Source organism: Temnothorax curvispinosus, unplaced genomic scaffold, assembly GCF_003070985.1.
Source record: "Temnothorax curvispinosus isolate PA1 unplaced genomic scaffold, ASM307098v1 QBEX01017816.1, whole genome shotgun sequence".
NCBI classification, from domain to species: Eukaryota; Metazoa; Arthropoda; class Insecta; order Hymenoptera; family Formicidae; genus Temnothorax; species Temnothorax curvispinosus.
In genome coordinates this window covers 1153860-1180369 of record NW_020227596.1, presented here as the reverse complement: position 1 = coordinate 1180369, position 26510 = coordinate 1153860, and the positions used below count along the sequence as shown (strand labels likewise).

General features: G+C 43.9%; 2 protein-coding genes across 7 annotated transcripts in view; one reads left to right on the top strand and one right to left on the bottom strand.

Moving 5' to 3' along the window:
• The first annotated feature begins 947 nt into the window (after nucleotides 1-947).
• LOC112467812 lies at nucleotides 948-1572 on the top strand. Its single transcript, XM_025036644.1, has 2 exons — nucleotides 948-1184; nucleotides 1392-1572. Exons 1-2 carry the CDS (start codon nucleotides 1047-1049, stop codon nucleotides 1452-1454), a joined length of 201 nt encoding a protein of 66 aa, XP_024892412.1. The 5' UTR covers nucleotides 948-1046; the 3' UTR covers nucleotides 1455-1572.
• Nucleotides 1573-2860: 1288 nt separating this feature from the next.
• LOC112467808 overlaps nucleotides 2861-26510 on the bottom strand; it is a 64627-nt gene continuing 40977 nt past the window's right edge. For 3 of the 6 annotated variants that reach the window (XM_025036631.1, XM_025036634.1, XM_025036636.1), the window contains 12 exons: nucleotides 18341-18482; nucleotides 17593-18045; nucleotides 17215-17365; nucleotides 15296-16030; nucleotides 14985-15206; nucleotides 14449-14901; nucleotides 14224-14355; nucleotides 13930-14155; nucleotides 13504-13653; nucleotides 12437-12541; nucleotides 12164-12326; nucleotides 2861-12064 (listed from right to left, as the gene is read on the bottom strand). In XM_025036631.1, coding sequence (XP_024892399.1) covers nucleotides 11767-12064; nucleotides 12164-12326; nucleotides 12437-12541; nucleotides 13504-13653; nucleotides 13930-14155; nucleotides 14224-14355; nucleotides 14449-14901; nucleotides 14985-15206; nucleotides 15296-16030; nucleotides 17215-17365; nucleotides 17593-18045; nucleotides 18341-18482 — 3230 coding nt within the window. In that variant the 3' untranslated portion in view covers nucleotides 2861-11766. Of the gene's footprint in view, nucleotides 12065-12163; nucleotides 12327-12436; nucleotides 12542-13503; nucleotides 13654-13929; nucleotides 14156-14223; nucleotides 14356-14448; nucleotides 14902-14984; nucleotides 15207-15295; nucleotides 16031-17214; nucleotides 17366-17592; nucleotides 18046-18340; nucleotides 18483-24631; nucleotides 24739-26510 lie in introns of all 6 variants that reach the window. The other 3 variants (XM_025036633.1, XM_025036635.1, XM_025036637.1) reach the window with 3 other exon arrangements.

The window sequence follows — 26510 nt, the reverse complement described above, 5'->3', positions numbered from 1 at the left end:
CCCCCCCCACCCAGACCCGATATACCGCAGCACCCCGTGGACGTGGACGTTAACGGCGAACCACCCCCGTGCCCGCTCGCGATTTCCCACCTGCTCGGCGACGGCTCTCTCTCAACCGTCGCATATTACCGCGCCGACACGACTCATCTTGGAATTTTTCCTTCGGCGATGATCGAACCTCGTCGTAGGTCCGGTTGGATGGTGAGGTGAGCAGCGCCCGTCGTTTCGGCGCAAGGAAACACGACTACACACTTTCGAACGGCCACCTGGTAGGCGGGGCTTGAACGGAAGAGCCGTCGACCAATCGCGTCGCGCGCAACCGGATAACGCCGACAGTCGGGACCAAGGACGACCTCGCCGTCCTCGCGCGGTGACGGCCAACGATCGACTGCCCCTGCCCGCCGGCTTTTCCCGTCCCGCGACGCGTACCGGCGCCGCCACCTGTCGGCGCGCCGCCGACCTAGCTCTCCTCGCCGACTTCGCGGCGCTCACCGTCGTCGTAACGGCGCGTTTGCACGAGAGAATCCGGCGCGGGATTTCTCGTGTTTCTCGCCGCGGAATATTCCCCCTCGCACAAACACCCGATAACGTTTGTTTAATTACTTCGTCGCACAGTGAGATGCTGCGTTAATAACGAGATCTGATGGCGGAGAAGAACAAATGCACGCTCACAGCTGCGGAGTTTATTCGGCGCGCGTGACTGGGCTGCTGCTCTCGCGCGAACGTTGAACGCGAAGTTAGCCATTAATATTGATTAATATTAAAAGACGATGTTTCGATATTAAAATCATGAAAATATCAGCGAAATCGATTTTTTTTATGCGACGAAGCAATTTTTCGTAAATTTTTTTTTAGATTCTAGCAAATTACGTAAAATTTGTTAAATATCTCCTAGCTAGGGATTTTTCGAACGAACCGCAGTCGCGTTGGCATCACTGCCACCTTGACGTAACGTAGGAGCTGGTAGGAGCCTGCTGTGTTGTTACGTCTTGATCTGATGGCAAAATAATAAAATTATCTCGTGATTCTTCGAAACCTGCTTCGAGATGCTGCGAATGGTGGGCTGTGTTGCAAATATAGGTCTTATGGTACACTTGAATGTGATGATAGCCACCGATTGGTGGTATGGGCAGAGAGATCTGTTCGGTCCATATCCCAGAATACCAGACAAGGACAGGCTGAAGGTAACCTTTGCGATTGTTGTAATCTGAAGCTCCTAAGTTCACGTCACTCTTCGCCGGAGTTTAGTCGATTTAAGTCAAAAACTTCAGGATTATTTCATTTGAAATTAAAATCTGTCGATATTAATTGTCAGATGAAATCGCCGTGTTAGTCATTTAAGTGCTTCCGGCATTAGCGACCAAGTCACGATTTGTTGTTTATTGTTACAGAGAGAAATTGAGTTCGCAAAGGAATGCAGGGAGTTTATCAAGCCGCCTAAAGCCTGTGTCTAGTCTGGATCCGAGGTTAAGGGAACTTCGTTAACTCCAATTGTACAATTGTAGTGAATATGTATGAATATGCGTTCCCAGAGGAAGATGTAGAAATAAATGTTACATTAATTTATAATAATGTTGCTTGTGTTTTAAATTAGGTTTTAAGAAACTGTAAAGAACCTTACAAACAAAATCCTTTTTATATACTTGATGCCGCAATATTATTGCTTAAATAAATCAATTTCCTGCGACAGTTATGATTTGAAATAGTACAATACCATCGAGGGAGATTTTTTATGCTTCAGTGTTTCGGGTGTTTCCCTTGAGAAATACCAATAATTATTATATTGATTATTAAATTTTCAGTTTTTGTTTGTAGGGCGACACAAAATCGAAAGGTAACTTGATATTTGCGAAAAAACAATTCTAATATTTTACTCACAAAAAATATTCTTGTGCAATCTTAACGGTTCGACGTAGGGGGAAGGGGGGGGTTAAAATCGTGATATTCTAAAGTGTTTCAGGTTGCGAATTTTTTAATTTAATAATCTGGTTACTTTACATGAAAAATATTACAAAGGCAGAGAGAAGCCTGAGAGAGTTCTTTTTCCCGGCCTTTTTCGTGGGACTGTCGAAAGCCCCTGTACACTACCGCCAGTACATCCATTTTCGAAATTGGTATACTACGTAGCCACGTTCATTTTCCGACCTATCGATAAAACATCATTTTGGTGCGCGTCCGTGCTACATCTCCGAAATGTAATATATGATACATATTACAATATTATTTAACTAATGCTTGCATGAACATCCAAAAAAAGCGATTATTCGAAGTCAGAGTGTTACGGTTAAAGTGTGTTACAATATAGGCTGTGTTCCTTTATTCACTGCCAGTACTGAAAGTCTATAGTTACGTAACGCAAACTATATATTTTCAGCACTGCCAGTAAAAAAGAAACACGGGGCTAATGTATGTACAAGTATATGCGTCAGTTTTTCTTCTATACATGATCATTTACGGTGTGTTATGATTAGAATCGTATCCGCCTTCGGCTCGTGCGTAAACTCCGCACCCGGGAATTTTCATCTTTACGCACGGCTTACACACCCTATTTTATGTTGCAAGTGCCTGGAAAGTGGTCTATCACACACGCGTAGCGTGCGTAATGGGGCACTTTCCATGCACGTGTTGCATTTTCTTAACTACTTAACTAGTGGCCGGATCGCCCCTAGTTAGTGGAAGAGTACCAATTCAATTTCGAAAATGGATATACTGGCGCTAATGTACAGGAGCTTTCGAACGGTCCCGTGAAAAAGACCGGGATGGCTTCTCTCCAGGCTTCTCTCTGCAAAGGATGGAATCCGATGGAATAAAAGGAGGGTCACATGGCCCCGGCGACAGATGGAATAATTTCAGAGGCAAGTAGTTTCGGATAAGTTTATTAGAGTCCCTGGATTTACCTTCCCCTGAGGCAGCTTATCCCAATAAGAAAGCCATCCTTTTCTACCCCCTCGCTCAAACGGTACGCACCGTCTTGATACATCGCAAGGTTTCACTTTCACTTTCCCTCTCGCTATATTCCATTTTTTTTTTTAAGAGCACCCTTCGGATATGGTACGTTGATCGCAAAACGAGGAACGAGAGAAGTGCGCGAAAACGGACCGCGGGTAAGGAAGTTGCGAAATTAAAGGAATTGTCATATCGAACGTGTGACTCGTTTACTTTGTTCTTAGGACGCCAACCGTAAAAACTTCGATACTTTACAGACTCGCTAGAGGCACGATAGCGGCTGCCTGATCGCCCGAGTGTTTATAAAGACTCGTTCTCGCGTTTCCGGATTGATTCTACCAACCTTGAGTTATAACAGGCTTTTCTTATAATTAACTAAATTACGTCCATTATACTATGCATATTGTTCTACGTACTACGCTATTATCTAAAACGAAACAATCACTTGCTATTACAGAGAATTGAATAACGTTGATAGAATCGTCTCTACAAAATTCGACGAGATTTTTCGAAGATCTTCGGATACCGAGCAAGATGCAGCCGCTACGATTCCTCCTCGCGATGCGAACAACTTTACCATAGGCAACGTGATATTTTTTTAAAAACATTTACAATGCGGAAGTATATACGACGAAGTAACGCAACGCAATAAAGTAGTCGTAAAGTTCAGCGGCCGTCTCTCTCTCTCTCTCTCTCTGTCTCCGTCTGTCGTTTTTAATATGCTAACACGATGGAAACGAAACGTGTATATTGAAACACTTCACAACGATATTTTTCCCCTTTTATGTACAATTATCCCAAGAAGATCGGAATACGTCTATTTTCTGTTTTCACTTTTCTATTACACTTTTGTCACAACAAAAGCGTACCTGAAAAATGGAAAATAAGAAGTGACAAGCTATTCCGTCCCTTTTCGAAGAGTGTTTCCTCAGGCAAAAATCGTTCTGAAAACGAATTGGGCTGTGGAAACATTCTCTCATCCGCTTTACTTCTCGCTCAAGCCGTTTTATTACCTGCACATACGTTTACTTGTGTGAGACAAAAGAAGAGAATGACAGTCAGAAAAAACACGGCACAGCGCATTGTAACACATGGAGGCAAAAACATGTTGGAACATTGAAATTTTTATAGGGGGAGGGGGTAATTTTGATGGGATAATGAACATTCGGAAAATCACCGCTCCGTGGCTGTCTCTCGGGATTTCTTCTCGAGATATTTCCCACGTTTCTTCTAGATGTTCGGTGAAATAGCATTTGCAACAAAGCTGATATAGACAATTTATAATACAACGATAAACAGTCTGTGTATATTTGCAACAAGATATCTTTCCTTAAGCATAATTTCTCCGAACTGCATGCTCTTTGCCCAAAGAACCTTTTAATTTCGAGTTCTTTTTCTTCAGCAAATATATCGTAACCCTTCAATACCCTCAACGTCATATATTTTCGTAAGTTTTAAATTAAAATCTTATTCAAGCAAAACTACTTATAATTAATTGAAAAATATGAAGAACACAAGAAATGTATTATCTCCTTGATTTTCAGTTCCTTGTAAAAACTAGATTGCTTTTGTAAAAACAAAATAAATTTTAGCTTGATTGAGAAATTTGCAGTTTAAAGGAAACGCGCTTAGCATGAGAAGGGACATCCTGTATAATAATATAATATGACTCTTAAAATATAATTTGTGTGGTGAAAATGGGCGGAAAAGTACGTTTTTCTCTGAGTTTTAGATATGTTTTAGAATAGATTCAAATCACTCGAGGAAAGATAAAGTGAAAGTGATGATGGTTCAGAATAATTATTTTTCGATCGAGCGGGTGAGACAGCAACACGGATCGCGATCATGACCATGTATATGTATATGTATATATAATGTATATACACACTTGTAAATATGTATATAATATGTGCAGTCGTATGTGCAATATATTCTGTGATTACACGATCGAGATGCGATAATATCTTACACGTGCGTGTGTACTGTCGATGCGAAAAAGAAAAGAAAAATTAGATTACAGAGGGTGTTTTTCGGTTGGGCAACGGCGAACAGACGCTTCGTTCGGTGTCGACGTAACGACGCGAGTGTGACTCGCTATCATGACGATGATGATGACGACGATTGAATGAACAAGGTTCGCACTAACGATCTCTCCCTCGTCTCCCGCCGAGTCGGAAACCTCGAGGTCTCCGACCGGGCCGAAATAATTGTGATCGCGCGAGCAAATAATGTCGGTCGATATCCGAGTAACAAGAATTCTATTTCGTTATATTGCGTTCGCTTACGCAATAGAGAATATTATTGAAGAGGCGAATGAATAAGGAAGAAAAAACGCGTTTATTTATCATCTTTCGAGACAATTATTTATAGCGTTCGCTTTGAAATTCGAACGTTTTTAGATTTTTTAGAAGACGAGTATCTTCGTATATTTTTGAATATCTTTTTTTATCTCGATGTCTTCATTCACTCACCCCCTTGTCACACTGTATATGTATCATATACAGCGTGTATCAACGTTTTATTACTCGAATAAAGACCAGCAACAAATCACAGTTAGTCAAACGAATGCTGTACACGTGCCGGATTTCCACCCCGCGTGATTCCGTCACGCCGTATATGTATACGCCATATGTATACAACTGTATATCTAGCTACGACTTAAAATTAATAGTATTTAAACTCTGTCTCTCTCTGATATAATAATGCGATGATATGGCACGTGGTGTGTGTGTATGCATGTGCGATGAGATTCAACGATGATATATAACTCTAATAGGTCCCTCTCTCGATCGTCTCTTTTCTCTATCTCCCTCGTCCATTCGACTACAATGTTTCCCCATTATTACCTAACTAATCACTCGGGCATTAGCCTCTCTCTCTCTCTCTCTCTCTCTCTCTCTCTCTCTCTCTCTCTCGCTCTGATTCCACATTATGTACCACACTTCTCTCTGGAATCCAACCGTATATACCTACACTCGATTACTCTCTAAATATATGTATACGAACTCATTGAATATATAAATGTAAATAATAAACAGGCGGGACCGTGTTCTCGCGGCGCAATCAGCGCTTGGAAATACAGTTGCCCGAGTTTTAATTTTTATTTGTCTAATACACACACGAAGGTCGCCTTTTTAACGTCAACATGACGCGAGAGAGTCTCAGACAATCGTACTTACGCTGAATATACGCCGTCAGAACACGGACCTCGACATTGGCCATACGACAGCTAGGATCTCTCACGTTTAGCATTAACACGAAAACGGTTAACGAATTCATCGTTAGAATCGACAGCTCCTCAACGTATACGAAATAGAATTTTCTTATAACCCAAGGAAGAGATTTTATATATCTTTAACTTTTTTTATTCGCTAACTACGTGCGGCACGATATTTAATGGATGATGCGCGATATATCCTTAAAACGAGGCAAGTCGTACTGTATATATGGATCTCTAATATCTAGTTGAACGGTGCGATTGATGCGAGCCGACATCCTCCGTGAAAATCGCGTCTCACTATGCATTGATGTCACCAGGATTGTCAGGATTGTCAGGAGAGGCAACGCGCGCTTGCCCGAGCCGCACGATCGCCGTCCGATACGACGGATTGTCGTCGAATCGAGCGAATCGATCAGTGGGACAATACTGGTAATTTGTCCGCGACGATGATGATAATGATCGACGATGACAATGATCCGTTTTTCAGAGATGAGAAGCGTAACGACGGCGCGTGCGTTCGGAGCTTCGATCGTGTGAATGTGGACTATGTGGAGTCACACAAGCGCTATTCCGCACGAATGTGGGTGTGTGAGTGTGTGTTTGTGTGTATGCGATGTGTATTTTGTGTTGTATATGGCATTATTTACATATATGTGCGTCCGGTTCGCTGGAGAACAACGCGTCGGCGCGAGTGAACAAACGAAACGTTAATTATCGATGAAGATTCGGTACTCTAGGATTCTACGCAGATAAATCCTCTTTGTGTTGAATGTGCGTGTTTCATACTCGGATACAATTGCTTTGGGTCATCTTTGCACGCTCGCGGCCTGCGTAACGGCGACGTGTCATCGAAATCTCTCTCCCTCTTTCGTTTCCATTCTCCCTTGCTCGAAAAATTTTCTCGACAATAACGGCGCTTTCCGTGGGACGACGAAGCTTGCTTCTTCTCTTCTCGCTCGTTAGTCGTAATTACCTAATAAATCACGCTGGTGATACGCGCAAAAGTTACGCGTTCCGCGTTTTCGCGCGAGTTTTCATCGTGCCTCCTCTCGCGCCCTATTACGAGTTTACTCTTAATACGCTTTTACTTACGAAACACAAACATCCCGTCTTGTTTTATATATTTATTAGGTACATTACATATGTGTCAATACGATTCTCAAGCATAGTATTGTCAACAGTTGTGTATATCTTTTTTTTTCTCCTTAGTTTCCCTTTGTTACGTGATCTCTCTCTCTCTTCCCCCTGCTAAAAAAATGTATATCTCGCTTACTTAGCGGTCTGGAGTCTGCCTTGAATTTCTGATCGTGATTCTCTACACTTTCATCGGCGACCGGACGCAAAAGTTTGCGGCGATCCCTTGGGGATTTCCCTTCGATACAAACGAGAGATAATCCGAGATACTTTACTTTGAATATTTTTTTTACGCTTGAAAGGAACTGTGAAGCAATGATGGATCGATTTAGAGATGATTCAGAATCATTCCAAAAAATTAATCATAAACTTATTTATTTAAAATTGTAATTGTATTTATTTCACTCAGAGAGGACTAAGAGTGATGTAAAACTATGAAAAATATGTTTTAGGTAAGGCTTAAAAACTCGTAAAATTATAGTATATGCTAAACTAAACATATATGGTTTAATCGTAAATTACGTAATTTATTTCAGAGCTTTACTTTTTCGAGTGGATTCTTTTTTATCAGCACCGTGTCATGTGTAATCGTTCACTGAATTTCCGAATTTTTGTCGTTATACACTACATACTTTTGCGTCCTGTAATTTCGCGTCAATATCTCCTTGCAGCTGGTAATATCGTGGCTGAAGAGTTACGATTTGTCAATGCGGTACACAGGATGTTCCAAGTTTCGCCCATCTACGGATTCTCCGATCAATTTCGAGTATTCTTCCTTAAACGAAAAGTGTCAAGGCAGCGATAAGTTTTAAACTGTAACGTGATAAAAAGTCTAAGAATTTCAACGAGCAGTAGAGATGACGGACCTTCTTTATTTAATTCGAAGGAAATTTTACTTTCACGGTATTTTTATTTACGGCTTAGACGTATTTAACATTAGAAAGTTGTGAAAAAGGATAAAACTTTCGTTAAGGAGAAATCAACTGCGAATTGGCCACAGAATCGATAGATGAAGGGAAGTGGAGGCGAATCTGGATCACTCTGTACGTAATATATATATATATATATAATCTCTCTTTCTTTTACTCTCATTATTGCGACGAGACTCCTCGGACGTTTACAGAGAATAGAAATATGGGAATGTATTTAAAGAAGAAAAATACTGTTGCTATGTTTAGGATCGGTGTAATGTCGTAGTCATCTATCTTTGTTATCTGTTTCCAATTTTTCTGTACAATTTCCATTTTCCGCGCAGGTACACGAACTCCGTCTGCAGGTCTTGCCTCGTACGTGTACGTGTATATGTTTCTTGTGCGTGTAAGGTGTAGCGTGTCAATGTCCTCTTTAAGGGGTAATTATCACAGAATACACGAGATATTTTCATTAAGCTTACAAGATATTAATCGAAGCGGAGAGTAGGAGGAAAAATTGGCGGCCGACCCCGTCGACGGTCGCGGGTGGTTGCGGGTGGATCTGCGATCGGGGGGGAACGAGTGCCGAAGTAATCGTCTGGGTGTGCTGCCCCGTCGACGTGGCCGATCTGAGTGCCGAATTCGCCAGCCCTTTCGTATTAAGTAATGTACTTAGTGTTAGGCAGCGGAGAAAATAGACACTTTTATAAATGAAGATGGTGGCGAGATCGCGGACCCGTGTTTTTCTTTCCTATCAGCTTGAATTTTCCCGATAACCGTCAACGACATATGCAGATGCAGGTGCTTCGTAAATCGGTCACCGAATTGAAGTTAAAAAAAACTTCCAACAGAATTGTAATACAATTTCGAACATCTTATATCATTGGCTAAAGATATTTTGAAGAATTCGATACCGTAACAATCTGTCCCACTTTTCTTTTAAAAAATACTTAAACAAATTAATCTAAACTTAGCGAATATAAATTATTAATTTATAATCGATTAAAGTTACTTTATATTTCTTAATGTTAAGATTAATTCTCTCAGATTCTTAAAGAGGCGAGCTCGATCACTGTTATGTGGAATTCTTTAATTCACGGCCTAATGCTTCGACGTGTACTCAAATTTGGTAAGCACCTGCAGCTGACAATGAGATAATCGGACGTTCATTATTTAGATGGCTCTCGTCTCTCTTTTTCTCTATCTGCCGATCGAAAATCCCGCGCTCGCAGCTACATCAGCAGTTTTAGACACTATACACAATACGTAAGTATAATCTAGACGTACTACGTAGTAGAAACTTTTGAATATAATAGCGTAATCTCCGGAGTTGTGTTGTACTTGCCCCGCCCGACTCTGCAGCCCTGGGCTGGACGATGACTGGATTCATCGGATACGAGGTCGCGTGCCTTCGAGTTTCTCTCACGGAGGGATCCGACCGAAGCTTCGTGCGATCGTAGCGGATGATAGCGAAGAGGGGTTCTCTCTACCCACCTTTTCGGCGCGATACGTGTTCCTGATAAAAAGAGATCGGCGAAAACGCGGTGGATGCGTTTCTACGGACGGGCGAACGTCCGCTATGCACACGAGGTAAGATGTACAAGATGCGGATGAAGCTAATAGACGGTAGAGGTAGTTATACTAATAACAGTAGCTTTAACGTCCAGTGCCTCACGTCACATTCCGAGATAGGCGTAAAAAAACAGCGATAGCTAAAGAGAGAGAATCAAAAGCTACGATATAATTACTTGCGCGCGCGCTACAAGATTACAAGTAGCCGTCGAAGTTCACGGATACATTACTCGAATAGCTCGGGTATTACCTAACTTTGATAATATCCAGTAATCGGTCACACTCAGATAATATTCAAAGTACCCAGGGTATCCGAGTACCGACAGCACTTATTTACAGGAGTGTAAAGTTCAATTTTGTAGACTCGTTCGCTCGCCAGTTCGTAGACCGAGGATTCGCGTTCGCAGCGTGTCGGGGGCGTATCGCTGGTTACGTTAATGCGCGACTTCCGGAGGCGCGAAGGGATGTTTCGCTCGTACATCTTTCGCTCGGCAACGGTCTGGAATCGGTACGCTGCTCTCGCGTAGCTCTCGAAGCTTTCGGGCGGATCACGGCATCATTCATTCGCAACAGCAGCAACAGCATCAGCAACAGTCAGACTCTTACGATCATTTCTGGTATAATCTTACGAATAAGAACGTACTTTACAATTACAATGCCTTACTAACTTTTATCTGTTTTTTTTTTTTATTACTAATGGCACGTCGCTACGTGACGTCACAGGACGTGCCTATTTGGTCGTACGCAATGCTACATTTAAACTGTATATTTAGAAAAAACTTCTTCGTCTCAACAATGTTTTCACGTATCTACAGTAAACTCATCCTCCCGAACAAACGGCCTAAAAACGACGCGGTCGTATTGCGCGCGCACGTGTGTAAACGTACATGGAGTGTTATGCGTACGTGCGTGGTATGTAATCTTTATATATACGATTCCGGGTGTATTTTCGACTTCGCCCTTTGTTTACAGCACATGCAGCCGCGTCGCGATCAAGGACCCCACCATACGTGGACTCGCTCTTCGTCCTCTTCCATTTCGAAGTCAGTCTTTCGGCGAACGGCGGCGCGTCCGATCGAGAGAGTCTCTGTCGCCTTTTGCGCGAAGCACCTGTACTTGAGTTTGTTCGCGGTGTTGATCTCTCGTTCTATCTTACATTACGAATATTACCAAATATATTGCGTACTGGCAGCACTGTTTTCACGTTTCGCGTTTTTTGTCTAGCGAACACTCTCTCCTTCGTATCTCCATCTCTCCCTGCGTCTCGCCTGCGACACCCGCACGAAGAAGAGTCCGATCTGTCTCTTGTCTCATAGTAGTACCGGAGCATCACTCATTGTCGTCGTTATCGCGAGCTCTGCTTTGTCGATTATTTTAATTCTCTATAAATCCAGGCGGGAGGAATAGCTCTTTTTTCATTATTGTAGTAGTACGCAGGACGAACGCCGAGCCACGCGGGGTTGACCTAGCTCGTCGTCCTATCTCGAGATCTGTGGAAGATGGTGGTTCCCGGTGCATCGTCGCTGTCCAGGGACGGGGTTGAAGCTCTGTGTGTATGTGTGTGTGTGTGTGAGAGAGTCTCGTAAAAAAGGGAGAGGAATTACGCTCGATTACGAACTCCACGGCGCGAGGGAAGCTGGAGAGAAGAAGTTTCACGGTAAATCGAATCCCGTCGCTAGGATTGTCCCTCCTTGAGTTGCGTGCCTCTCGGCGAAGAAGGGCGGAAGGGTTCGGGGCGATCGTTTTCGCCGGGTGAAATCGCGCGAATTACATCTCTCTCACGGAATCGTGAAAGGTTTTGTTCGCTTGTGGCACCGAAGGCATCAAAATGCTGACCCCCTTTGGACGGCCTCCTGCTTCTCCTCCTCCTTCTCTTCCTGCTCTTTTCTTCTCTTTCTCTTTCTTCTCCTCTTCGGGCTCTTTCCAAGCTCGAAGTACTCGAGTCGCTTCGCTATCGGCTTATTAACGCAACGTCGTGTCTCCTCAAGTAGGATTCGGTAGCGGTGCCTCCTGCCTGATGTCACTCTTCAGCTTCACGAATTCCTTGGCAATCTCGTCGTTGTTGCGCTGCGATAGGATGCGCAAGATCGTGTAGCCAGTCTCGTCCATCTGGATACGCTTGCCGAGCGACAGCCAGCATGCGCACGAGCCCTCCTCGACGATGTCCTTGAGTTGCATCACCGCGACTCCGACGAGCCTGTCCTCCCTCGCGAAGCAATAATCCTTTACGCAGATGTGCAATTCGTAGAAATCTAGCTGTTGTTGCTCGTTACCGATCATACTGAGGACAAAGACGAGGCAAGAATCAGAAAAATCTTAAATTTGTATCTGTGTAAATGTTAGTAATTACCGATAAATTAAATTTTGCGTCGTAACTTACAAGTCAAAGCTCTCATTAAATTGCGGCGACCAGTTATTGCTCTTTGATTTCGTCGATTGTTTCCTTTTCTTGCCAGTAAGATGCGGTCCGATTAGATTCACTTCAACGTACGGCCTGAACATGCCCGTTGCCAACTGCCACTTCAGATCGTTCGCGGCCACAACTAAAGAACAAAAGATTTTTTAAAATAAAATTATCGATGAGTAAATTAACAATTAGAATTATTAACTGTCAATGTTATATGATACAAATTTTACGAGATTGTAATCGTACCTTTGACGGTGACTTTCTGCTCTCCCGTTCCCGGATGTGTAAAGAGATCCACCTGGATGCTCACCTCGCCTACCGAACCTTCGTCCGAACCGGCGGTATCTGGAACTTCAAGAATTCGCAGTCAAAATTTACGCTCAAGCACGATGATCGTAAAAGCTAGAAATGGCATCTAAACACTACGCGGACTTCGTCTGATTCTATCTGATGCTATGATCTGAGACTAAGGCTAAGAGAGTTCTAGTTCTCGATTTCTATTTCTAGAGCAGATTACATGCTCTGATAATAGGCAGGTACTTGTTGTCAGCATAATTATCAGAGAAGACGAAGTCAGCCTCAGCGAAGTTTTCATGATTTGGTCACACGTGGTGTGTGTATCGGGAATTATAAATTTTCTGATTTCATCGGTTTTGCATTGAAAGAACAAATCATTTTCTTTTGTATTCGGAGAATTCTAGCGACAATCTCCGAAGTGCGTATGATACAAGTGTCCATGGTGCAGATGATCGATCGATTGATCAATTAATCTGTGAATCTTTTTTTTGGGCTTTTCCTTGAAATTTTCGAAGGAACAGCGCTAGATAACGACAAGTATGTCACGCGCTTGTAAGAAGATCGTGTATGGTGACTGGTGGTTAAATGACAAAGTTTTCTTGATACGTATGTGTCAGAAGCGTTGTACTGAAAAAACATGAGACCGAAGGAGGCAGTTTGCTGGTCGATAAAGTTCTCAGTAGTAGCAGCAAGAGTGGCGGCAGTAGCAGCAGCGGCAGTGATAACAGCACAGCTTCCTAACACAGCTATCGTTGTCGAGACGTTTTTGGAACATTCTTCTTCTTTAGGAATATAAAGACATGAACATAAAGATTTAAAAGAAATCTCTTATCGGCTTATTTATTCTTATTTATTAAACGGATATTTTCAAATTGCTAGTAAAAGAGTATATTGTGGAAAAGTGAAGAAGAAAATTTCGCATCGAAAGACGTCTCGACGGAACGATCACAGTTCACTACGGCCTAAAAGTCTCTCCGACACTTCCAGCGACCTTCTAAGGTCTGCTCTGGTGGTACCTTGTCGGCTCTCTCGACGAAGAGAGGGCTTGGTCTGGCGAAGGGGTTCCTCGAGGCTTTCCATACCCTCGGCTCCTTCCCCTTCGTCACCTCTCTCGCTGCTCATCGAACGCTGACGCTGACGTAGCGTTGACGCATCGTTCAGCGGCACTGTCCCGACAATTTTCATTACGTCGTAATGTGAGTGTAAACACGCACACGCCGATATATACCGACTTCTCGCGCGATAATTGCGCGACGGAACGTGTAATGTGTCGTTAGAATATATCGTTTATGCCTAACTAATTCATGTGTGTTTTTGATTAGTTTCGCTTTTATCGCGATTTTGTTCCGCAATTACGTAGTACAAGAAACATATATAAAAATAATAGTTATTATTACAGTTTATTAATTTGTAATGTGAATAATGAACTCCGAGCGACATACCTTGGTTGACTTGCGAGGTGACGAAGGTCTTGATGAGGGTGTCCGTCGTCTGCGTGTACAAGCTTAACGCATAACGGAGGCTCTGCAGTTCCGGTGATTTCTCCAGGAACGTCTTCTTCAAGCCGTTACCGCCGGCGTGGAAGTACTGTTTGATTGTGTCCAGAGCGGCCTCGAGAACCGCGCACTGCTTCGGCGAAAGATTCTTTTCCACTTCCTTGGAGATATCCTAAGCGGATATCATAAATTTAGATAATTCAAATCATTTTTGCGATTTGAATAATTTGTTCCAATTACCATAACTCCGCTGAGAGCATTCTTGACATCGGGTTTTCCAGCCATGTGGTTCTTAAACAGCTTCGACATGTCTTCTATCTTGGCGTTCGCAGCGAGATTCTTTGCGTTATCCGTCAGATTCTTGAACATCATCTACAAGAAACAAGAATCACAAATTATAACACATATGTCGCTTAATAATACTTCTACCAATTTTTTTCAAATAAATTTAATTATAACACGTACGCTCTTATCCGTCATAGGTGGCAAAACGACGGTCTTTTCTAAAATTCTCATGACTATCTTCCACAATTCTTTCAATAGTCTCTTCAATACCGTTTTCTCGCACGATTCAGCGTATAGAGATAGGCTACCGTCGAGTAGAACCATGAGTGGCCTCAAAACGTCGTCGGCCTCCGCGTTTACGTTGTTTCTTTGCGCTGGCTGCGACAGGGTTACCTGTCCTCCGCCTTTGATAGCCAACAAAAGATCTCCTAGCTCCCTGACGGAAACTGTTATTCGCGGTTCCAAACTGTTCGCGAATAGTATAGCCAAATCATCCAGAGCGCTGTTCAGTTGTTGTTGCAGCTCTTTCAATATGTTCGCCGCGTCCTCCTCGAGCTTGTCGCCACCCATCGACTCGAACATCTTTTCTAATTGCACCCGAAGTTGTTGGATGTTGTTCATTAAAATGCACGCCTGTGGAATAAAAGAATTTGTAATAAAGTCTGTCAGTAACTTTGCGCGAATTTTTGTAAATTTTGTCCCTCTCGGGCACGTACAATTCGTTCCTCCTTCAGATGGCTGGGGAATTCCTTCTTCACTATATCCGCGTAAGCCACCAAAACTTTGACGATGGTCTTCGCGAATCTCTTCATATATCTCTTCCAGATCTCCGGGTCCGGACATTCCAGCTTCGACACCACGTCGAAGCACTGCGTCAGCTGTGTGAAAACATCGACGACGGAGACGCTGAAAAGCACATGCTCGCTGCTCTTCTGGAACTGTAAGAAAAGATTGAAGAACCACATTAGAGAACGCTGCTGCATCGCCGTATCGAGACTCGTGGATAAAATCATGGCATATCACTTACGCCTTCCTTTTTATCTCTACTAAAGGCACCGTGGAGATATTCTAATGAGACGTCATCGTTTTCATTGAGCCATTGCATGACGAAAGGCTCGAACCAGGCCGGGTATTCTGGTACGGCGCCCTTGTATGGCGGCACGTCTTTGACGTAATTGGCGTGCAGCCACTTGACTTTGAAGTGCAGATTCATATAGGCCGAGGACTTGCACAGTCTATGCTGCTCGTGCTCCTCCAGGGCGTACTTCATGTCCACCGCGAACAAGGACCACATCGTGGCCGCCGACAGTTGACCGATGTTGAACTCCTGAGGGAATTGATTTAACACGGGCGCATAGCTGTTCTTGTCCTCCTCGATCACCGAGACTATCAGGGCGATCAGCTTGTGCCAGAAGTCGAGCGAGTCGAGCCGCGGCCCATGATCGTCCGAATCCCGTTTTGCCTCGTTCGGATCCGCCTGGAACTCTCGATTGTACAAATCGTAACAGTTCTCGAAGAGGAACTGGTAGGTCGATCGCAGGCACGCCTTCACGCAGTCCTTCACGACGGTGCTGGCCCGCGGCGGGCTCGACAGTTCCTGGACCTTCATACGGAAGAACGTAATGCTCGTCAGCAGGTCCACGGTGCTCTTCAGGTCCATCAGCTTCTCCTGAGTCGAGGCCGGGAAGTTGTTCCTGTACATCGACAGGTCGATCCTGAGGGAGTTGTGCAGCTGATCCAGTAGCTTGACGAATTTTTCTTTCTATAACGAGAATCGTCTACTTAGTTTCTTTCATCAGTAATGGTGTAGTTGCGGTAAGGTTTCCTTTTTGAGAAAATACGCTACGATAAGTACGTCGACTTTTTTTATTTTACCGCGGAAATTTTTTTACCGATGTAATATCTATATGTTTCGCTAAGAGAGTCCCTCGAATTTTTTCCTCTTTTAATTTTTAGCCGAATTTCTTCGTGCTCGGAAAGTTTCGCGTAATATTTTCGAAGAGAAATATCATGCATAATTCAAAACTATGAGAAACACATACTCTCTCGTACACCAGTTCTCTTCCGGAATTAAGAGATTTATGAATTTAAATTTTGCACGAAATTTCGATTTACATATCGTTCGCTGTTTTATGGGAGAGAACGTCGATTTGTAGAGGTATGTGAAAAGAATTTCCATATTCCCCGCGCGGCGGAAAAATCCATTCGCTCGGCCTTGGCTGCCAGTCAGTTAAACTACAGATGGTGGAAAAAGAACGCGGTCAAAGAGAATCTTAATTAAAATCTTAATTAAGTGGCGTGCATACGGTCTTTCCGCTGTTTTTTCTCTTTTGTTCAAGAAAAAGTTATACGCTAAGAAAGAAATAAAAAATGCAATCATAAACACGGCGCGACCTTGCCACTCTTTAATACAGGCATGGTTTCGTGACTCGACAGGTTTCGGGACCGAATGTAAGCATCTCTCGCTTAGACTTTATTGTCTTTTAAAATCAATACGGCTAAAAGTCAAGTTACTGATTCTTGGAAGAAATCCACTCTAATCCGCTAAATGACCAATTCGCCAAGAGTCAGGCTTTATTCAAAGCGCCTCGATGCCGGCAGAGACTTTGCTTAATCCCTCTCGAAAGTTTGTGAAGTAATTATTTAACCAACGTTATATATATATATATATTCGCGTCGGCTGATCCCTTTATTCCTGGTGACCTGGTGAGAACGGAATTGACGGAGGATCAGGTGAAAGGCGCGTCTTTGCGTCAAGTCAACGCGTGACCGTCTAGGTGTTTAGGATATGAGAAGTAGCTCGGGATAAGGGATAGCGCCGGTTGCCAGGAAATTGCACGAGTATTTCTCGCCGTCGGGTACCATTACAGCCTTCGCCATCCCTCACACCTCTACTGCGCGCGCGGCGGAGATACCGCGGCGCAATCTTCAACATCCGGCACTTACCCCGAAGTTACTGGCGGCAAATCTATCACTGGCCGACACGGCCGGACTGGCGGTCGTGTGGGCGTAGTACGCGTTTATGTTTGCCAGGAGGGTCGACATAACGGCCGGCACGCCTGGACACAGGTACTTGGTTGAGAGGCAGTGGAAGTGCCTGGAAAATACGATATCACGATTGTATCGAAAAATCATTCGTTTTGATTCTCTCTATTGCGTCAGAGCGCTCATCGCAGTTTATTTTAATCTGAAATACGTGATTTTAACTTTTATTCCGCTTATTTCGATTTCAATTTTAATAAATATTGTCTTGTTATAGCAAAAACCAATAGTCGTTAATTGATTAATGGCCAATTGCGAATATGTGGCTTAAATGATACTCACGTCATCGCCTGGTAGATGCTCTCGATGCCGTAACGCATGGCGAATTCGTCGACGAGCTCTTCGCCGGGAGGATCGAAATAGAGCTTCCAATCGTCGTCGCCCTTGTTCTGAGGAGGAGGCAAGATCACCATGCCGCCGTTCTCTTCGCACAGACTGTGAAAGAGATTCTCGTGCAGACAAGTGTACTGCACGTGGTAAGGTGCCACCTTCTCCTCGCCCTTGATCTCGACGCTAATGTGCAGTCGAATGGCGCCCGACACTGCGCTCTTGTCCGTCCTCTTCTCCAGGTTGTACCAGACGTCCATCTCGCCGCTGAGAGTCCGTACCTCGATGATGGTCTGCCCAAGAAAGTCGTCGCTCTCCCTCGTCAGTTTTTGCCTCAGCTTCGACTTCAGGTCGTTGTCCTCGTCCCACACCCGAACTTTGATCCGATCGGACGAATTGTGGCACTCGCTGCGAACAGGAATTTGTGGTTTTTACGACGTCTATCGTAATGCACTTTAAATCACGCTCTTCCTGAGACCAGATTGAATTTTCTTCCAGCGATCTTAAGCGACTGATAATTTATCGACGAAAATGTACGCTAATGTAATTTTAACAATGGAGAAGTAAACATGTAAATATGTGCGAGCAAACAATTTGACGTCATCGCTTGTGAAAACGAGAATTCACAGTCAGCAAGATTGAGAGCGGAGAGAATTACGCATTTTGCTGGCGTAGCAGAGAGAAACTTATCGAAATTACTTACAAGTAGAACTTTTCGTGCCAGACTGGATTTAGTTCCCGCGGCATGGTCCTCGTGCGTTTCTTTACTTTGCCAACTTGGACCGTCACGTAGGGATCGGATGTGCCGCTCTTATCTTTGGCGATTAATCCCTGAGCGCTGATCACTAAGGACGGAAGAATACAATTAGGAGACCGTTCGTCAGGCTAATGCCTAAAGGTAATGCCATAGAATTCCAGATGAAACAGACTGAGCGCGAAGAATTTAATTCCCGCGGGCGTAAATTTCTAATCTTGCGGTGTACATAATTCGATTACCGCGGGACAATACCGCCGAATGAAAACATTACCGAAGTTTTGCCAGCTGGCCAGTATCCAAGAACGCGACTGCGAGAGTTAATCCAATAGAGCTAACAGAACCGGATATCCGTCGGAACATATGTTCGCACCGCGCTGGTGAAAAAAAAAGTTTGCCCTGAACCCGCACATTCCACTTTCAATCGCACGATTGCGTCGCGATGAAATGGCATACGTGGAACAATATCCGCGTGTCTTTATCATATTTCTTCCTCGTATAATCGGGCAAATAAAACGGGCGAGCGATAAAACCGTCGCGTAGAATCTCGATTCGCGACTCGCGCCCCGACGAACTTAAACGGTACCTTCTTACGCGATAAGCCAACTGAAATTATACGAACTATCCTGCGGGCCCGTCGCATCGTTCGGTAGATCGTCGTTTCGAGTCGACGGGGTAGCTGGACGATCGGTCACAAACGCGTGGTTACGACTTTCAAAACCGAGGCTGCACGTTCCCCGAAGCGATAAAGTTTTACTGTCCCGTCCCGATTCTGATTTGGCGACGTATTTTATGCACATCCTCCGTCGGCGTTAGCCCGCATTTACGCCACGACGATTTCACGTTTATTACTTATGACAGATATAATCCGCGCCGTATCGTTGGAGTTGCTCTACTTTGACAGTGACTAATAAGGCAAAGTAATGTAAAGATTTTATGCCGTTAATTTATGTTAATCACAGGATTTTCTCCACTCTTGGAGAAAATAGAAGAAAATAGAAACTCGTGTTTTCCTGAACGCGACAATATATGAATCTACGAATTGCTTCCATTTTTTTCGCTATCGTCAATTTGATTTTTGCGCTTACGATAAACAGACAGCGGACTATTTGGAAGAAGTCTTTTCGCGGATGTTTCATATTCATCTATTCGCACGTGCGCGTCGGCCGAATGAATAAATATGACTCTGCTTTATGTGAGAATTTAATTAAAAACAGGTAGTTTGAAAACAGGTAGCGAGTCCCGCAGGGCTTTTATCTCGAAATATTCGAGGAATTGAGAAGAGCTGATGCTTCCCCATTGTATCTTTTCCGTTATTAAATTCGTTAGGTGTTTTTTTTTTGCGAAACTCTTCAGATTTAAAACAATCAACTTTATTCCCCGAGGGTGAGAGGAACTTGCGGCGTATTTCAATTTTTAAACGGAAGAACTATTACCCGTACGTACACGAACGAGTGGCAAATCAATAAACGTAGATAAGTCAATTCACGATTGGCATTTTTCAATGGCAAAATGGCGTGAAATATTCTCTTTTTATCCGTGTCATCATAGTTACAAATAATTATATACGTCGTGTGTGAGAAGATGCATGCAAAGGCTCAACATCCATCCGATTTGGACATACGATATCCATTGTAGGCAGCCATCGTAAAAGCGTGCAAAAGCTTGGCTTGGATCACGTACATATATATCATATAATAACGTACGTATATAAGGATACATACGTATACGTCCACATACATATATAAGGCATATATGTGACAACATAAAAGGAATATTTAAAACATATAAATATATATATATATATATATATATTTGGGTGTGTGTGTGTGTGCGTGTGTGGTATCATATATCAAATAACGTGCTTCGGTTTGGATCGACGGACAGACACACATGCCCATGCTACTAACTCTTTCTGATTCGCACCGCCGATTGCAGTGGGGACGATCGTCGATGCTTCCTGCCCTCGATGAATGTCGATTTCATACCTAATCTCATTAATCATCAAGTCATCGCCACAATCCACTTGGTGAGAGAGATGTCAAGAGTCTCGGCGCGTACAGGCGCGTCCGTGTATTGTGTGTGTACGTGTGTATATCCACGCATGTGTGTGTGTGAGTGTTAATTTGCGCAGCAGATTGCGTTTTACAACGTCTGCACTCTGTATATAAATGAGCATTGCGCTTCATTAATTTGATAATTAATCCGATGTAAGAATATTATCGCCATATGCGATAATGATTGAGGCAGGTTTATGGATTTGTGCAGCACCGATTTATGCGTTTTGTTGGAGCGCAAGATGGGGAAGAGGTGCCACGCACATAGCGCTCGGCAGATGATGCACGCGATAGAAACTGAGCACTTCATCGCGCATAAAAATTACGAATAAAGCAAATGTGTCGAACATTCGAAAAATCCTCGCTGTTAAACGAAACGATGTAGACGGGGTGAACGCGTTACGCATGTTTTACGCCGTCACGTCGCATTCTGCATGACCCGTTATAACAGAACTCGGCATTTCGAGAATTTAATTTTTAAATATCAAAAACCCGAAATATAACGCTTCGCTGAATTTCACGTATGATTTCGAAAAAGAAAATGTCGGATCGATCGTTGCAACGATTGATCGCGACGCAACATAAATATTGCAGTATTATCATCGTCATCGAACGTGTAATTTGTCGTTTGCGTGCGTTACGAGGTCGATCGTTATCAACGCATATTGATTCTGCGTATTAAGTCGCATACTTACTCCGTACGCAGATCCAATCTCGCGATTGAACACACACTCACACGCCAATTTAACGTGTCGGGCTCACAGCCGTGAGTCGCATTCATTTTTAATTGATCGTACTGCGGCGATGCGTACACATTGCTGGCGATTATGCGCGGTGTCGCGCGCAAAATACACTACGTTTTCTCTGGTTTCTTTTTATTTTATCTCTCTCGCAAAGAGAGATTCTCTCCCGCGGGAATAATACGATCCTTCCCGCGTCTCTCTTCGACGCTCGATTCTCCGGTGCAATCTGCAGCGGTATATCTCGTCAGATCGTAGTCATTTTAATTTGCGCCCAGTGAGTCAGGAGATTTGATTACTGGGGCGGAAGAGGAAGCGGCGCCGACTGTTACCACCTCCGCTCCACCTCTTTCCCCCAATTCGCACTCCCTTATTTCCTTGAATCTCCTCCCTTATTTCGCGGCGGTTAACCCGTTGAGGGCGCACGATCAAAATCAGATTACTCTCCGAAAGCACACGGGGGAACGTCGAAGCATTAAAACCAATAAATATTGAATAGCTCGATCCAGTTTCTCGAATTATTTTGAAGAGAAAATTTTGACCTTTATTTATCTCAATAATGAAAAATAACGCTCGAATCTTCTCGCAAAGATTTATACGATACGTTTCGTAGTTGCAGGTCGATATTGCGTCGCTTCTTTTCCCTCGAATGTAATTCTTTATCAGGACGAAAGTCACGAACAGAGCAGAAATGGTCAAGCCAACGAAGCAAGCAGCCAGTACGCGGTTGACAACCGGCAGTTTCTTGGCGAACTAACTTCGCCCAGAAATTGTCTCAATTTTCTTCCGCTTCTTTTTTTGATTATCCGAAGTCGTTTTCCGCGCCGAGAGTACATAAACGCGCGAAGAAAGAAACGCTCACGACGGAGGAAATAAAAAGCTTAGAAAGGAGGAGAGACGCGCTGTCTAAAACAGACTATTCCGCCGATTTTCATTCCTCTCGTTTCTTTTTTTTATACCGCGTCCTATTTACTTATCTCCCGTTCTCAACGGGATAATCGTAACCTTCCCTTTTTCATACCGCCGTCCTTGCTTTTTCCCTCGCTACTTCCGCTGTTAGCGGTGGACTAGGAAAGCACCGCTATGGATACGTCGGCAGCTTTTGAAAGGCAAAAAAGTTTCGTTGCAGCTCGCCGTGCTCTCTGCTTATCGACTTTCCTCCGCTGGAACACGTTCCGTGGCGCAAATACCGTTCATCCTCTCCTTTATCTTTCCAGCTTGATCGTAAATAATTAAGTACCCCCTATAGTGTCTCTCAGTCTCTTGCATTACGTTAAGTGCGCAAAATGTAGTTTATGGTAAATTTTATGTGCTTTTATGTCATTTGAAATTCGTCCGTGTTCTCCGTCCGCAATTCGCAGCTTTTTGTTCTGCAGCTTCGATTAACGCAGGGTGGAACGATGTGTTAGAACCGTCTTGTTATCGTGCCATTATTGAGGCGTTAGATATATATACGAGCGATGATAAGAGATATGAAAGCGCTCCTGGGCGCGCTCAACCGAAACGTTAAGCCCCTCCTTTGGGATCCACGGCGAGCTTCGGTTATTTAAGACGACCGAGACTGCGAGACGGAGAAAATTTCCTCCGCGCATAAGATTCTCTTCACTCGGATACGCGAATCCCCACAGCAGGAGCGTCGCTGCAGGCGTAGCTCGAAATGGTTTCTTCCATTATCCATTTGCAGGTTTCACCATCGGCAGTGGTCTTAAATGAAAGAAAACAAATCGAATATCCCACTGGATTTTCCTCCTCCGAGTTCTTTTAGCTCCTCGCGTTTTCAGCGAGTTCCTGGCGTATCTCCGACGTTGACGTCCCCGATCGCATTTCGACTGTTTCTCATTATTGGCTGCGAGCCACGTTGATCGGGGACACGTTAGCACACTTTCCTTTTCTCTCTGTGTTACATTTCGGATGCTTGAAATATTAAAGAGACGTGCTGAGAATTGAATTGGCGGAATTCTTGCGACAAAGCGATATAACATTATGCTGGTGAGATTATGACGAGAATTCCGAATACCGCGTTTCCTGAAAAATGGGGATATGCCCGTTCAGTTGTATTCTTTTATGCAATTTCCCAGTAGATAAGAAATATATCTATTCATACATGTATGATGTGAATGGGCTGCGGAGGCTGAGCACAGCTATTACGCTGGTCTGTACGTTGAACTATCGATCTTGGCGAAGAGGAGCGCATATGTATGCAGCTTGCACCGCTCGCGTCTGCCATGTCGTTCGCGACACTACGATTGCAATTCCGATCGGTGAACTATAATTTTCTACGACATACGCTACTTGTAATACCGTATAAAGTTATACGCCCCGGCCGCTTATCATTTTTATTGGCATCTGGACGTTGTAGCAGCGTCGGCGAATTGATAAAAATCGGAAGAAATAAAAGTCGCCGCTGTGTGAACGGGAAAGGGTTGCGTTAGTCGAGAAGGTTTTGGCCATTCCCGAATGGCGTACAAATGGGATAAGTCACCGATGATTATATTTGCCGATTCGACATGTTACCTTGATGTTACGGATCTGGACAAATCGCTTTGTTGGAACGACGTCGTCACGCTTTTCAGTCGACCGACCGGCGTAACTTCAAATTGCTTTAGTTTTCATTGTAACAACAGGAATGCGAAACGAGCATAGCAATATATATCGTCTGACTTTAATATATTTCGAAAGTTTACGCAAGAATGAACAGTAACGTCGGGGAGAGATTCAAGTACGCCCCTCGATCGATTCTCGGGGTTTGACTTCGTGCCGGACGAAGTGCATCGATCGCACAATGTGCATGCCCCGGTGGTGCAATTGGAATGCGAGAACTCGACTGTACGCGGCACAACGCAAAGTGTACCTCATATATATCACGCGCCGTTGCTTATCAACCCGATGGTGCTCTGTGATATAGATCTTTTCGTGTTTGCTTTGAAAGACGAGAGTCGCGCGCGCGCGAATAATGACGATTGAAAAATTGAGATACGTGTGCGTGTGTGCGTGTGTGTGTGTGTGTGAGAGAGACAGAGAGAAAGAGAGACTGTGCTCTTATCAAGAGGCGCGCGCACACAGGATGCATAATACGTTGCTTCTGCTCTTGATTACGGATTGTCGGATGAATTCGCGGCCTGTCTGTTTCGAGGCGAAGTTTCAAACTCATCAGAAAATCTGTAAGCGACAGAGATTACGCAACCGTGAGATGCACCCCGTAACGCGGTGATTTTCGAAACTTTGCTCTCGTGATTCGGTGAAAGAAAATAGTATCACGAAGGAAAGTAAATGGTGATCATTGTTCGCAGAGAGTTTCAAGAAGTTTTCGTGTAAGTGTGTATTTCAAGCGTGTGTGTATGTGTGTGTTCTGTAACGTGGTTACAGAACTGAGTGGTGGCTCATTATCGAGATTGTGGTGAAAGATCGTTAAAACGCTTTCTAAAGTATCAGTATCGTGTCACCTGTGATGGCGATCTTGCAGGACCACTTGCTGGTACCCTCAAGGACGATCTGTTCGGCCTGCTCGAGGCTGTCTATGTGGGTATCCGGGTCGACTGAAAACGTCGTGCTGAAAAGAAGACAATGTCGTCGTCATCGGATCGTCCTTCGACAACCTCTCGTACCCTTCTCCTCTTATCGTCACTTCTCCTCTCATTTTCACGCTTTTTAGAGATTCCTCGGGGAGGAGGATCCTCTCGAGGCGACCAAGAAGTGTACGTCTTACGGAGGCCACCGAAGGACGCGGGATCATCGCGAGGCGGAAAAAATCGTCCGTAATCATCCAACATCATCCAGCAGCAGCGACGGCAGCATATTCAGCAGCTCAGCTATGCTAGCAGGAATACATTCGCGCAGCCAGAATGCTAAAGTATTTTTCCGGGGGTTTTTAGCCTGTATGTATCTCGGTATTTCGTGTATGTGTATGAGTGGGTGTCTCGTGTGAAAGCAAAGCGAGACGTGTGAGTTAGATCCGCGCCTCAATACAGGATGAATTAGCTCTGTCCGCTAGTCCGAGTTTCTCCCCTGTGATCTCCTGTACCTTTTGCGAATTTTGCGCGAGTCGAGCATACGGAATTTGACGGATGAATATGGATGATGGATGTCAATCGGGACTACTCGAATTATAGCTCGACCGGAAGCAACGCGATTGATTTTATTTACATGATAAAAAAGGATTCACGCTGGGATTCACGCTTCGATGTGGAGGAATAATAGATGGATTGAAGCCGAGGAGAGCGAGAACCGCGTCGATCACAATGCCGTACAACGGAACGCCATACCAAGTTCCATCCGAAGTTTCGTTGCAAGTACACGGAAGTATGTGCAAGAGAGACCAATCGATCACGCCGATACGGTAACGAGCGCATTGCCATGCCACCTGTTAATCTCTCGTGGTTGTGGAATTAGCGCTGTTTTATACAGGAAGCTGTTCTTCTGCGAGGGCGCGTCTACCAGCCTAGAATAAGAAACTTGTTGCTCGACTTACATGGCCCACCGCCAACACGAGACTTTCATTGATCTCTAAGTTATGGTCTCTAAATAATCGTTTTACGAAGACGATCAACTATATGAACATCTTTATAAGCGCAACGACCGGGTTACTCGATCAAATTTCCACCTATCTATTAACTCAGAAAAATATAATTTTCTTTTTTTTTTTCATCAAGGAATAACTACAGATATCTTTTACTTGTGTCGAAAGTTTGGTGTCAACATCGAGTTAAAAATTTCTAAAAAAATTGCGAAAATTGGAGCGTAAGTTTGGAGTCAGAAGATAATTTGAGGTAACGTAATTTTTTTGAGAGTAAAAGAGAAAAAGAATGATGAATCGAAATTCTCTTTCAAGTTACGGCGATCAAACAACGTTGAATTATTCTTCACTAAGTATGCTGCGAGGGCTGTGAATGTATTTACATGTCTACCATCCCCGTCGGCACGATAAAACAACGATTGAAAGAAGAAAAGTTTCATCTTCCCTTTGAACCGGAGCCACGATGGTCCTGAAGACGTGTCGTCGCGTGAAATGAAAGCGGCGAGTACAAAGGCGCATGCGAAATATTTCGGTCACCCATTCGGTGGGTACTTTTTCCTCGATCGAGTATTTCTCCTGCACGTGTTTCCAGCAAAACATCTCGCGCGGAAATAGTCCGTGGGAAGGAAATCGATACGCACGACATGTGCCAGTGCGGTTCGTTTACGAGAAGTAAATAAAATGACGCAGACTAACTTGAATGTTTTTTCAATAGGAACGTAACTTTATAAAGGTACATTGAAACAAAGAAACAAAGAAAATGTACCTAGTTTCATTGTGACGTATTGTCTCGCTCTTCCTGCATGCCC